Below are 13,697 nucleotides of genomic sequence, written 5' to 3' on the forward strand. Positions count from 1 at the left end.
CTCCCTCCCTCCCTCCCTCCCTCCCTCCCTCCCTCCGTGTGTGTGTGTGTGTGTGTGTGTGTGTGTGTGTGTGTGTTGAGAATTGAATGTAAAGCTTCAAGCAAGCTGGGAAGACACCCTGCCTCTGAGCTGGACGCTCAGACCCAATCACACATTTTTCTTGGTAAACTCATAACTTTCTCCTCCTGCACTGCAAAGGATAAAGTCACCAGCTACACTGTCAGAGCCTGGGGGTTTGTGTTTATTGCCCCTGGGGAAGTTTCCTCAGCAGGTCAGACTTGGAGACTAGCAGGGCAGGGGAGAACCCTAGAGTGAAGAGTTCCCAAAGGAAGACCAGTTAAAACCAGTCACCTCTTGGCCCTCTAGCTCAGGGGACATCAGTAGCTGCTGCTCGCATAGTTTTGTGGACTCAGCACCTTCCCCTCACGCGCCTTCGTCATCCTTTAGAAGAAGGTTTGACTCATATCAGAGTGGACGCTGATCAATATTGGATGAATGTGTGAGTCGGATGGAGCCGCTGCCATGAGACGGCCTCGTAAACATCCTCAGCACAGGCCCTGTTTGCCAAGCGCATACCCTGAGCTCTGCAAATAGCCTGCTCTAGGTGAGCATTTGCTGGCCCCCTGAAACAGTCCTGTCTCCATAATGGGACACAAACATCCCCTGTCCAAGGGAGTGTCTCTGGGCCAGTCAAACGAAGGCTAGCTATTCCGTCAACACTGACAAGATGGGCAGTTTCCTAAGTGCCAGAAGTGACCTCATCCTCCAAGGGCTTAGCCTCTTCACCCAGCACCTGCTGATCCCCACGTTCCCGCTGTCCTGCTCTCACTCCTGTATGGCAGGCTCCTCAGACAGTGGCTGCCCAGGAAAGGGTATCAGAGCCTCCTCGGGGCCTCCGTTTAGCAGGGTGAGGGAGGCAGTTATCTCTCTGCATCTCAGGACAACAGAGAGGAACGAGGGCCTCTCCTGGGCACTCGGGTTCTCCCATGGACTGCTTCTTGGCTGTGCCCATGCCAAGCGATTAGAGCTGCTGGTCTGTGCTCTCCCGAGTTCATCAGGCAGACAGGGTGAGTCATGAGTACGATACTGCAAGAGTCGTGGGCTGGTCTCAGGGTGAGCAACCTTTTAAAAAGCATTGGTTGAAGATGACAGGCATTCTCAACACACATTAGGACGGTAGAGGTGATCTGTCCTGTACCTGCTCCTGCAGCAGGTGCCACTAAAGGAAGCACCATGGGTGCTAACAGGGTGATGGGGAAGCTTACGTTCCACATCTGTCATTCACAGACTCCAGGTGTGTCACTTAGGCATTCGGTGCCCATGCTAGGGTCATTGTGACGGCTGAAATGTGTGGTGCCACCTCCAGGGGCGCTATGGTTGTCATCAAGATAGTTACTGTCATTGTTATTACTTGCAGTGCTGGGACTCAAACCCAGGGCCTCCCACGTGCTATGCAAAGACTCTCCCACTGAGCCATTCCGCATGGTATTGCCATGTCCACAAACACACCTGTTATGTGCAGAGCACAAATGTGTCGCGTGCGGTCTTTTATCTGGCTCGGTCCCCACAGTGGCTCTGGGCTTGCATGAGTTCTGGTGGGTGCGGGGTCTGAGGCGCCTGACTAGAACTAGCAGCTTGTAGAGGTCAGAGACTGTGCGTTCTAGCCTAGGTCGGTTTCCAGTCCCAACTCTTAACACCCACGCATGACTCCCCTGCTACTTTGTCCCTTCATATATTATGTACTAGGGGTATGGTAACACATATCTATAATCCCAACCCGTAGGAGGCTGAGTCAGGGAGGTTGCCATAGCAAGACCAGCCTGGGTTACATAGTAAGAGCCTATCCTAAAAACAAGACTGAAAACGTACATATTCCTCTGGCTTTTGCCATCTGTGGACTGGGCCCTCTCTCCCAAAGCCTTCTTGTGGTCTGTTCCATTTCTTCCCCAAACCCCTCTTGCTACAACTTTATTCTGATTTTTTTTCTGTCTCCCTGACTTGGCTTCCATCCTCATGTTCCTGCTTCCAATTCCCTGCCCTGACCTCTAAACACTACATACCAACACCCTTTTAGTGACAGGTACCCTGCTCTTGTGACGAGAGTGGCCACTCCATTCCCAGGCTTCCAGATGAAGCTAAGTAAAGAGAGAAAGGTGGACCTTCTCTTCTGCTGTCACTGAGCACAGGTGCCCCAGGCTGGTTCTTTGGAGCAGTGGAGATGTGGCTCTGGATCCTTGTGAGCTTAGGAGAGCAGAGACTGCTTGCCTGTCAGTCCCCACATGACTAAAGAGGAAGAAATCTGCATGCTTACTTCTGTCCTTCGTGGATGGCCTTGGGGACACACTCCTGGGAGCTGTTGCTAACATTGGAGTGTCAACTGTGGCCCTGGCTCCTGCTAGTGCATGGCTATAGTTCAGCTTAGGTCCTTTAAGAATCGGGGCACTCATTACCCCACCCCTGAGTTCCAGTGCCTGACCCCCAAACCCCCATTCGAATCCTGTCCAATGGAAGGCTGCTCCCCACGCTGAGGTCCCACCTGATAAACTGATGGCAAGGACCACACTCTCAAGGCAGGCCCCTTCCCAGGGAAGTGCCTCTGTAGATGCTGCCCGCTCTCCCTGTGCAGGAATCTACCTCACAATTAGGTGAGAAATAAATCAAAGCCAAACTTGCCTGATGAAATTCAGGAGCCGGCACTGACCCTTGCCACACATATAAATCCCAGCCGGCCAGCCCGAGGCCTTTGTCTGGTCAGAGAGTTCAGGATTATCGGGCCCACTTTGCTGATGTATGAAGGCACCGGCTGTCGGAGTGTTTACTAAAGGTTATCACCTCCATGCTGGGGCCGTTATCACAGGCAGGGCCGCCCGCCCGGGCTGGGGCTCGCACCCTCTCTATTACCACCTGTCAGTGGCAGCGAGTGTGCACTGACACTGCCCAGTCCTGCCCACCGAGGAAAGATAGTTTCTGACGGCTGATCAAAGAGGAGAAACAAGACCTGATAAAGAGTGTGTGTTTCATGTACTTTTAACTTTGGGGAAACGTCGGCATTTGCATTTTTTTTCCTGGTCCTCCTGGAGCTGGCAGGAACCAAGCCCCAATAAATGTAGTGGATTCAGTTACCTAATCGAGGGGGAAATGGTATGTGCTTAAAGCAACAGACCGTGACCATAATCTCTTTCCGAGAGAGGCTGGATGAAGTAAGCTTTCTCCGTGAACTTGCCGTAGAGTAAAATCGAGTCGCCTGAACTCAGACTTTGAAGTGGTCTTGCACGTAACGTCTAATCTTGGGTTCAGCGGAACGCAGTGTACTTTCTGGAACTCGGGAGCAGGTTTGGATTAAGAAGGGATCCTTGCCGAAGATGCTATCGCCCACATCCCTGAAACGGTACCCCGCACTTGCCCATGTCCCTGACGGCTGGGAGCCGATCTGCAGTGAGGTAGAAGGAGTTCCAGCCCGAGGCATCAGCACATCTGAGTCCTGGCACCAAGTCTGTCGCAGCCTGCTTTCAGTCTAAGCTCTTGACCTCGCTAAGCCGCAACTGTAAATGAGGCTGGGAATAAGTTCTAGGGTACAGTGGCTTAGGAAGCTTTTTTGTTTTTAAGCTTAGACAGCATAACCCCCCCTTACTAATCTTCGTGGTGGTGGTGTGTGCGTGCACACTTACATACGTGCTATAGTGTGTAAAAGAAAGTCAGACCACAATCTGGAGTGTCAGTCTCGGTCTTCTACCTTTCTTGAGATAGGGACCCTTTATTGTCCACCACTGTGTGGACCAGGCTAGCCCACCCACGAGCTTCTAGGGACTCTCCTGTCTCTGTCTCTCATCTCACCATAGGAACACTGGGATTATAGGTGTTTCTGCTTCTCCCTGGGTTCTGGAGATCCAAGCTTGGGTCATCAAGCACATGTTCAAGGACTTTTGTCATTGAGCCATCTCCCCAGGCCGCCTTTTATTTTAGACATTGCCTCGTGTAGCCCAGGCTAGCCTCAAAGTCACCGCTGTAACTGAGAATGACCTTGAACTTATGACCCTTCTGCCTCTTACCTCCCAAGGGTTAGGCTCACAGGCACGTCATTGGGTTTCTTAATTTGGTGCTGGGGATTGTGCCCAGTCTCATGTGTACTAGGAAAGCGTCAATTAGCTGAGCTACATCCCTCCCCTATCGCCATCCCTGAGGTTGTAGGTGGAGAGTGATTATGTCAGGGAACAGCAGGGTTATTTGGGATGAACCTGGGAAGGGGTTCCTTCCCTCTGTACGAGCTCTCAGAAGTCTCTGGAGACCCCTAAGAGACCGTTTTAACTCCAGGCGCCTCAGCCACATAGCTGTCATTCCTGGAAGTGTGCTCTCCAACCCAGGGGCATGAGTTATGTTCTCGGCCTCACGCACCCCTGTTCCTGAGCCACCCATCCTTCATCCTTCTGGTTAAAAGACTAAGCTGGCTCTGGGCATGCCAGGCCGTAGGTGGCAGGTAGACAGAGAATAGTCTGCCCTCTGAAGCTCTGGTCTCAACATCTTATGTGTAGCACGACTAATAAAAACCCAGAGACAGATATTGGGGTCCAACCTGAAGATCAGAAAAGCAAAGCAGCCAGCCATTGGCTCTTACCTCTACCTCATACTGAAATGGCGATCCTGCCTCCAGGAATCCTCAGGAAGAGACTGAGCTGAGACCTGTCTCCTCCCGTTTTATATTTCTCTCTAGTGCTGGGATCAAAGGTGTGCACCACCACTGCCCAGCCTCTGTGACTAACTAGGGTGACTGCTGGCATTAAAGGTGTGTGCCACCGCTGCCTGGCCTGTATGGCTGACCAGTGTGCTGCTTTGCACTGACCTTCAGGCAAGTTTTATTTATTCAAACACAAGTAATATATCACTGTGCTTACATCCCATATGTGTTGCAGGTACCTTCGACCGGAGCGTGACCCTGCTGGAGGTGTGTGGGAGCTGGCCTGAGGGCTTTGGCCTGCGACACATGTCCTCCATGGAGCACACAGAGGAGGGCCTCCGGGAACGGCTCGCAGATGCCATGGCCGAGTCACCAAGCCGCGATGCTGTAGGATCTGGAACAGGTAAAGCTGTCGGCAGACTTCTAGCCTGATTTGGTTGTGACGGGTACTTCTGGGGTTGAGCTGGAGGGGAGAGGGCATGTTTTTAACCATTTGTTTCCATGGTTTAGCACTCTGGGTGCTACTCATTCCAGAAGGCTCTGATACTAGAAAATCCTGTGGGAAGGAGGTTTCCCAGCAGAGCTGCCTCTCCCCCTAGAGCAACACCCAAAAATACCCTGAAAAATACAGTTGTAGGCCTGGGGCTATAGCTCAGCATCGGGGTCCTTGCCTGGCCTGCATGATCTCTAACTCTACGAGAGAGAGACAGAGATACAAAGACAGAGAAAGATAGAGAAACAGACAGACAGTTACTTATACCCAGCAAAACACCTCAGGAGAAGGAAGACATGAGTAGTAGCATACCTTCCCCTTCATGTTCCAGGCTCTGGGGACTGGGACCTGCCAGCAAGCAGGCAGAGCTAGCTCAGGCATACACCATACAACTTTTCTTTCACGTGCCTTTCACCCCAGAGTGGTACCTTTGAGAGTCCGGTAAGTCCAGAGTGGCTTTCTACATCCATATAGTAATCTTAAGACATCCTTTAGCTAGAAGTGAACCCTACTCCCATATAACGCACGCACACCGCACACACACACACACACACACACACACACACACACACACACACACACACACACACAGAGTCATCCCATCTCCATTCTGCTAGTACACAGGCTTCCTGTGCCTCTCCTATTTACCTCTCTCTCTCTCTCTCTCTCTCTCTCTCTCTCTCTCTCTCTCCTAATGTTGCACCCCTGTGTTAACACCCCCCTAACAGGCCCTGTCCCTAGTTTGCTGAGGTCAATGAGATAAACAGGTCCTGATCCCCAGGTTTCAGGCCTGCCTTCTCTCTAGCTCCTGAGTCCTCCAGGAACGTCACCTCCCATGTGACCTGTCCCAGCCCTGCTGTAGAAGAGGAACCCGGTAGGAGAAGCTTAGAATCCCTGGGGTGGCTGGGTCTGACATTGGCAATCCATCCCGCTGTTCTGTGGGTATTAGATTCAGCGGTGAGGTTCCCCATCCCTGCATCTCTGGGCTAGTTCTGCTCCTTCACTAAAAGGGCAGAGGTGTAGCTCCTCTACAGCTTAGTGCCTCCTGCCTAGACAGTCATTGGCACCTACAGAATACAGTGGATGGGTGGGAGGAGTTAAATTAGGGATAGGGAGACCCTGTCAGGCCCTAGATGGCAGCTGTCTCAGAAACCTGGCCTAGTCTGACCCCCATTTCCCCTGCAAGGAAAGGAGATGTGACCTTCAGAGCTGTAGCAGAGTGTACCCCTCCATCAGGCATACACATGTATAGGCGTCTGCATCCTCACATCCCAGATGTATAGAGAATTCATCCCAAAGCCTCTGCTCTCCCTCTACATCCAGATAGCAGCTCTTCTCCTTGCCAGATGCCAGTACAGTTTCCATGGGAGCTAACCCAACTGACAGATGCTTTCTGAACCATGGCTATAGCATGGTTTTCTTTTGACTCTATTAGATGAACGGTTGTTTTTTGTTTTGTTTTGTTTTAATTTGCCGCCGATTTTTTAGGTCAGTAAGCAAATAAAATAAAAATGAACCAACCAGTCCCCTTCCTTCTCTCTAGCGAATATGTCACCTGCCAGTGCACAAAGACAGGCCTGGCTAGGGATGGCCAGGGAAGGACGGTGCCTATAGATGAGAATTTCCAGCAGGTCACTCTGCCCATAACACCTCCCTCTTCTCTTCTCAACTCTCCTCCTCTTGGTGACTCGGGGACATGCAGATAGGGTAGTACTCTGTTTGCCTCTGTTGGGCACTCTGGCGCTAGATAAGTCAGGGCCTCAGGGCCTCCCCCAGGCACCTTCATGTTGACATCTCCTTATCAGCTTGCTGCCCTGGCCACCACAGGACTTGCTCTCCAGACCCCTGACACAGAGGCCCTTGGATCGTGTTAACACTGTTAATGGTGGGTTGGCTAGCGCTGGTAACAACCCCCTCTCCAACAGGAAGCCAAAAACAGCCCTCCCCCACACAAACAGTCCCCTGACTGTGGCTATCGTGGTGTGAAAACTCCTATTATCACTGTTTATTGCAAACTATCAGCCGGTCAGATAGGTCATTGGCTGCCTAAAAGCTTAACAGGCTGGCTGCAGTGCCTCACGAGGAGGCACAGGACCGCAGGACAAATGTGCTGTCACACAAGTAAGGAAAAAGCCTACGGTCCAAAACAGATGGGGAGGTGGAGAGCCATTGGATAGGCTGCCTATGTTAGATCTATCACACCATAGATTGTCTCTGGTAAATAATAACGTACTGTATTCTTGAAAATGGCTAGGCAGATAGATATTAAATGTCCTCACCACCAAAAAAACAAGGTAAGTATATGGGGTAATGTGTGTTAATTAGCTCTGTTTAGCCATTCTTGTGTTAAATAGCCATTCTGCAATGTATATATGTTTTCAGACATCATGATGTATATAATGGGAATATACATTTTTTTAAGTAAAAAAGAAAAAAAAATTGGTTTTTTGAAACAGGGTTTCTCTGTGTAGTCCTGGCTGGCCTAGAACTCACTCTGTAGATCAGACTGGCCTCACACTCACAGAGATCCACCTGCCTCTGCCTCCTGAGTGTTGGGATTAAAGGTGTGTATCACCAAGAAAATCATTTTTAAAGGTACTCTAGTGACCTGCAACACTGCTGTCACCGAGGAGCCGATGAGCTCTGATGAGCTATGCAAAGCTGGTGGAGGAGGTAGCCTGTGCAAATCTCTGGGTTTGGTCCTCAGAGCCAGACAAAGGAGAAAGAAATGCAGAGTCCATCCCTGCTCTGTCAGCATTGGAACTTGACATTCTTCTTCCAGTGCTGGGGATTGAACCCAGAGCCTCACACGCGTTAGGCAAGCTCTCTACCACTAAATCCACCTCTTGCCCAGCACCCCAGTTTTAACATGCATATATTAAAGTTTGAGAAGATCCGTTTAGAATGTGGTGAGCTTGCAGTGCAGATGTCAGTTTAGCCCTCCGTGGTGGTGCTGGCCTGTCGGTCTGTTTAGCTGGCACTGGGTTTGCAGGTCCAGCTGCGATGTGACTGGCCAAACCACTTTCTTTCTGATTGCCCAGAACCCCTTCCACCTGTTACCTCTCCATCATCCCTTGCCTCAGGCTCCAGCCTGAGGTCCATCTAGCCCTGCTCTGGTGTTGCTGCTGTGAGCCATTTGCTCTTCCTTGAGCCTCCGTAGATAAGTGGTCCCTGGCCACTGGGCTGTGCTGTGCAGTGGCTAGTGCCCCCTCTTTTGGTCTCGCTTGGCACCCGTCTCTGCAGCAAATGCCAGTGACTGGGACAGAGCCCAGCTTGTGGCAGATAGGCAGCACCTGTCTGCTGACTGAGGTCTGCACCCACCTGGGTACTGTTTACTGCAGTCTGTCTCCCTAGGTGCCTACTGTTTACTGAGGCCTGTAACTGCTAGCTGCCAGTTGTGTACTGGCTGAGATCTGCCTGAAGCTCTCCATAGCCCCTGCGTGTTGATGGGGTTTCCGGCCTTTCCCTTCTTTCAGAGATGCCCAGTTCTCTGGTCCCCATCTTGCCGTCAGCCACTTCCTCCTGCAGCCATTCTGTTTCACACACACACACACACACCCCCGCCCCATTCCCCTGAAACCTCCCACCATACCCAAGCTCACACTGCCAGAGAATGGTTGTCATTTGAAATCCTGTCAGCTCCCTACCACCCAGATGCTAAGCATCCTCTAGCCAAAGAGGAGCGCCTCGTGTCCCCATCCCCCCCACTCTCCTCCCTGAAGTCATCACTAGACACCCAGGAACCTCCACCTGGGCCTATGAACCCTCCTAGCCCCTGGTTCTGCTGTCTCTGACTGTCCTGTTCTCAAGGCTATTCGCTTCTCCTTCAGCACAAGGCAATCTCTACTTCTGTAGCCTTAGTCATTATGGGTAAACTGATAACATCCAAACCAACCTCACTCCTGATTTCCAGAACCATCTACCCAGTCACCTACTGATAAATCCACACTTCTAAGAGCTCAGCCTTGGTCTGGGCAGTTCCTTCTCTAGGCACACCCCACTTGGGTTATACAAAGCCATCCTGGCTAGGTCACCCTCTCCAGACCCATCCCCACTGTTCTCAAGCTAGTCAAGCTGAGCCCCTGGGATCCTTTTCTTTTTTAAAATAAACAAAATATCGACTTATCCCAGTTGTTTTCTGTCTAGGTAAATATCTAATTTAATACTCCCCTAAAAGGGGGATTTAAATAAACACTCGGGTACACGTGGAGTCCATTCTAAACCTTCCGACTCCTCCAGTCAGTGGTTCAGACTTCTCATCCTCTCTTGCCTACTCCAACGCTTCACCCCCAAAGCCCCAACCTTATGTGTAGAACGCAGCATCCCGGTTCAAGTATTGTGGACTCCCACGCAGTCTCAAGGGCAAGAATGACTGTCTTTGCTGGTGACATTCTAGTCTCCTTTCCCGTCCCTACTAAACTAACAGTCAAGGGGCGGCTCCATCCACCGGGGCCTCGCACTCCCTGCTGTAAAAAATACTACGCCCTGACCCTGTTTCCCAGATACTCAGGCTTTCACAGCGGCGTGGTGCCTCAGACGTGCATGCTAGCACTCTCTAAGCACACCGCTCTGATTTCATGATTCTTCAGTGAACTGTGGTTGGCAATTTGAAAACCAAGGCTGTAGTTGATCTGCTAGATCTTCTGCTAGTGCCTGTCCATATCTTAGTGACCCCACATTCAAGGCTTTAACATTGTTTTCAGTTAACTTCATTTATCAAAAGGGCTGTGCTGCTTTCCCCCCTTCCTAACAATGAGAAGCATATTTTGAACATCACATAGTTTGTAGATGGTCAGTTCATTAACAGAGGTCTGTGATTTCATATGCTTTTCAAAAGACAACTTTATTAAGGTCTGTGTGCATGTGGGGAGCCCATGCATTGCTGCCAACCCTCACTGTAGGGCTGTAGAAAGTGAAGTCTCAAGAAACCGCAGCTGAGGCTAGAGAGACAGCTCACTGCTTCAGAGTGCTGGATGCTCTTCCAAAGGACCCAGGTTCAGTTCCCAGCACTCATACATGGCTCACAACCATCTGTGACTCTAGTTCCAGATGATCCAATGCTCTCTTCTCCTCTCTGCAGGTCCCCCCCCACACACACACACGCACACACACACGGTACACAAACAGACACACATGCAGGGAAAACACCCATGCATACAAAAGTAATGTTTTTAATTAGTAAATAAAAATAAATGTTAGCTTTTATAAGGAGTTAGTTAAATGTGTTCACTAATCCTAGAAATTCAGTGTGTTGGAGCCTAATCCTGCCATGAAGATTGGCAATTTCTAGCAAGATGTTGGTGTACACGTCAATACATTCCAGAACTCAGAAGGTAGAGGCAGGAAGATCAGAAGTTGAAGGTCATCCTCTGCTAAGTAGTGAGTTCAAGGTCCACCTGGGCTACAGGAGATCTTGTCTCAAAAGGAGGTTGCGGGCCGTAGAGGTGGCTCAGGTGGTTAATAGTGTTTGCTGTTCTTGTATAGGGTGCAGGTTCAGTTCCCTGCACACACATGGTAAATCATACCCCTATGTAATTCCCAGTTCCTGGGGATCCAGCACCCTCTTCCTGGCCTCTGTGTACACCAGGCATGTGTGTGGTGCACATATATGCATGCAGGTAACACTCATACACATGAGATAAAAATAAATAAAGTATCTTTTTTAAAAAGTGGAACTGTTAGAATCCGCCCCATATCTCAAATGAAAACAGTTGCCACTCAGGAGAATGTTGTGCCCTGGAGAACTCTTTCCTTGCCAAACATGTAGAAGCCAGCAGCATGTTGTATGCCCATCATGTTCCTTTGCCAGGTCTGTGGTTTTTCTCGTCTCTCTCTCTCCTCTTCTCTTCTTTTCCCCCCTTTTTAAAGGAAGAAACAAATACTGGGACTCAAAGTTCGGAAGTTTCAGTGCATGATCTCATGGCTCTGTCGTTTCTAGGCCGCGATGAAGCGGAGCACGGAACAAGAGTGCTCTCCTTGTGGTAGGCGGGGCAGGGAGAACCAGAGCTGGGTTCGGGGATCAGGCCTCAGTGGACCAAGTGTTTGTCGTGCAGACACGAGGAGCAGAATTACAGCAGCGGGAAGGAGCATAGACAAGGGAACCCAGAAGCAAGCCTGCTAGCAAGACTAGTCATATCGAGAGCCCCTGCCTCCCGGAATAAATAGTGATTTAGACTCTTGACATCTATCTTGGGCCTCCATGAGCATGTGCCTACACACATACAGCCATGTATGCATGCATACCACACACACATAAACATGTCTAAGTGAAGGTCGTGCCCTTTCCAAGGCGAGGCTGCCTCATCACCCACAGGCCACATGCGCTACCATGCCCAGCCAAGCTGCTCTGAGGTCTAACGTGATCTTCCTGTCTCCTCCACCTTCTGTCCCTGAATTTTAGTGGTGTTGACTCCAGGTACCTTGGGAAAGGTTCCCATCTTCATCTTCTTTGTTAAAAACGTCTTACATTTCTTTATTTTTTTATTTACCGAGTGGGGTTCATGTAGAGGGCCCTGGACAACTTGCAGAAGTCGGCTCTCTCCTTCCACCATCCGGGTTCCAGGGACTGAACCCAGATCTCAGGCTGTTCAATCCTGTTGGCAGGTGCCTTCAACCACTGAGTCTCTCCAGCCTTCATTTTGGTCTCTTGAAAATGATAATACCCGTCCTCCCGATGATACCCAGTGTAGCAGATACCCTTACTTTCCTTGTCCATCTCTTCATCCTCCTGGCCTCCCTTCTCCAGATCACAAGTGTGACCCTTCCAAACCAGTTCTCTAGGCTGGGTCTCGCTCTCTCACCAAGGACTCTGAGCATCTCTGCCTCAGAGATACCTGTTTCTCCTCATTACCAGGTTCCCTGGAAAATGCCACCATCATCAAGGTAGTTTAGCCAGGTGTCGGGACCTTCTCTGCTTTGTCTGTAGGGACCCTGGGTTTTTCCTTCTATAGCATTTACAAAACAAGAATTCTTTCAGTGTCTTCTCTCAATGACCTCTTCGGTGGCCCACACACCCTCTCTATGGTCTCAATGGCAGGCCGGCTCTCTCCCGTCTATCACGTCCCTCACCAGACCAGGGGAGAAGAGGGAAGCCACAGTTCCTATCTTGGAATTGAGAGAAGCCCTGGGGGAGGTGATAGCACCGAGTTGTGGTCTGTTCTCTCTAGCTCCTGTTCCCAGCTCCCACCAGGACCTATTAGTGATTAAAACAAGCAGAACTCAGGCTTCTCTCCCCAGCCCCAGAGCCTGGTCTTCTAGAATGTGGCATACATTAGTCACTCTTCTCATTGCTGATAGGAGCAGCTCAAGGCAAGGAGGGTTTCTCTGGGCTCATGGTTAAAGCAGGAATGCCATCTGTTTTGGTGGGAAGGCATGGTGACGTGAATATTGGGCAGCAGCTGGTCATACTACATTCATCATCAGGAGAGAGAGACAGAGAGAGAGAGAGAGAGAGAGACAGAGAGAGAGAGAGAGAGAGAGAGAGAGAGAGAGAGAGAGAGAGAGAGAGAGACTGATGTTCAGCTCGCTTCCCCTTTTTATTCAGACCGTGAGAAGCTTCCCTCCTCCATTAAGCCTACCTGGAAAGGCCCTGATAGACATGCCCAGGGGGAATCTAGAGGGCTTTTAACATACTGTGTTAGTTTCTGATTGCTCTGAGAGATACAGGAGAACTTTAAAAAAGAGGGATTTATTTTGGCTCATGATTTCAGAGAGGTCAGTCCATGGTTGCTTGGGCAGAACATCTTGGTGGCCAGAGTGTATGGTAGAAAATCTCCGTGTCCTCATAGAGGGCAGAATAGCAGAATGAACCACTTCCTGTAGCCAGGACCCACCTCTCAAAATAGCACCACCAGCTGGGGACCAGCTATCCAAATGTGAGCCTCCATGGGACACTTAGCAGAGGGCGCTTTCCAGCCCCAGGTGTCCAGACTGCTAAGGATGAGAGACCAGAGCCGCCATACAGACCTAAGCTGCCCTGCACGGTGGGGAAGGACAGCTGTGGGATTGTGGGTGGCTGCTATTTGTGTCTTAGCCCAGCATCCTAGTGCCTGTTTCTAGCTATTTTCCGCCAGGAGCAAGGGCCAAGTCTTGAGAGTCCCTTCAGTGCCTAAGCCAGCTGCTGCTACTAGGAAAAACACTATTTCTCTTCTGGTGAGATTTAGATTCAAGACATGGAAGAAAGCATTTGGCCCTGGGCCTTTTTCTCCCTCTGGGTTTAATTCTCTCATCTCTTAGGAGTGAAACAGGAAATGCTGGGAGCACTCGCTTCCCATCCTCATGGTGAACAGACCCTGGACACTGCACTCTGTGGTCTGTATCATCCCCATCACTCAGAGCAGGGTGGGCGGGCTTAAGTGACTCGATCTGCTATGCAAATGTCCTGTCGTCACAATTATGCCAGGTTATTAGATGTTCCTCTCCAGCTTCCAAAGCCAGCGATAAACCAGGTGGTAGTGACACACACCTTTAATCCCAGCACTCAGGAGGCAGAGGCAGGTGGATCTCCGTGAGATCAAGGCTAGCCTGGTCTAT

General features: G+C 50.4%; 1 protein-coding gene across 3 annotated transcripts in view; it reads left to right on the forward strand.

The window, feature by feature from the left end:
* Positions 1–13,697, forward strand: part of Bcas3 (BCAS3, microtubule associated cell migration factor) — a 498,657-nt gene that overhangs the window by 470,448 nt on the left and 14,512 nt on the right. For all 3 annotated transcript variants that reach the window (XM_026780237.1, XM_005350452.3, XM_005350453.3), the window contains one exon: positions 4,908–5,075. In XM_026780237.1, the coding sequence (XP_026636038.1) occupies positions 4,908–5,075 (168 nt within the window). The remainder of the gene's footprint in view (positions 1–4,907; positions 5,076–13,697) is intronic.

Source organism: Microtus ochrogaster, chromosome 7 (assembly GCF_000317375.1).
Source record: "Microtus ochrogaster isolate Prairie Vole_2 chromosome 7, MicOch1.0, whole genome shotgun sequence".
Lineage (NCBI taxonomy): Eukaryota > Metazoa > Chordata > Mammalia > Rodentia > Cricetidae > Microtus > Microtus ochrogaster.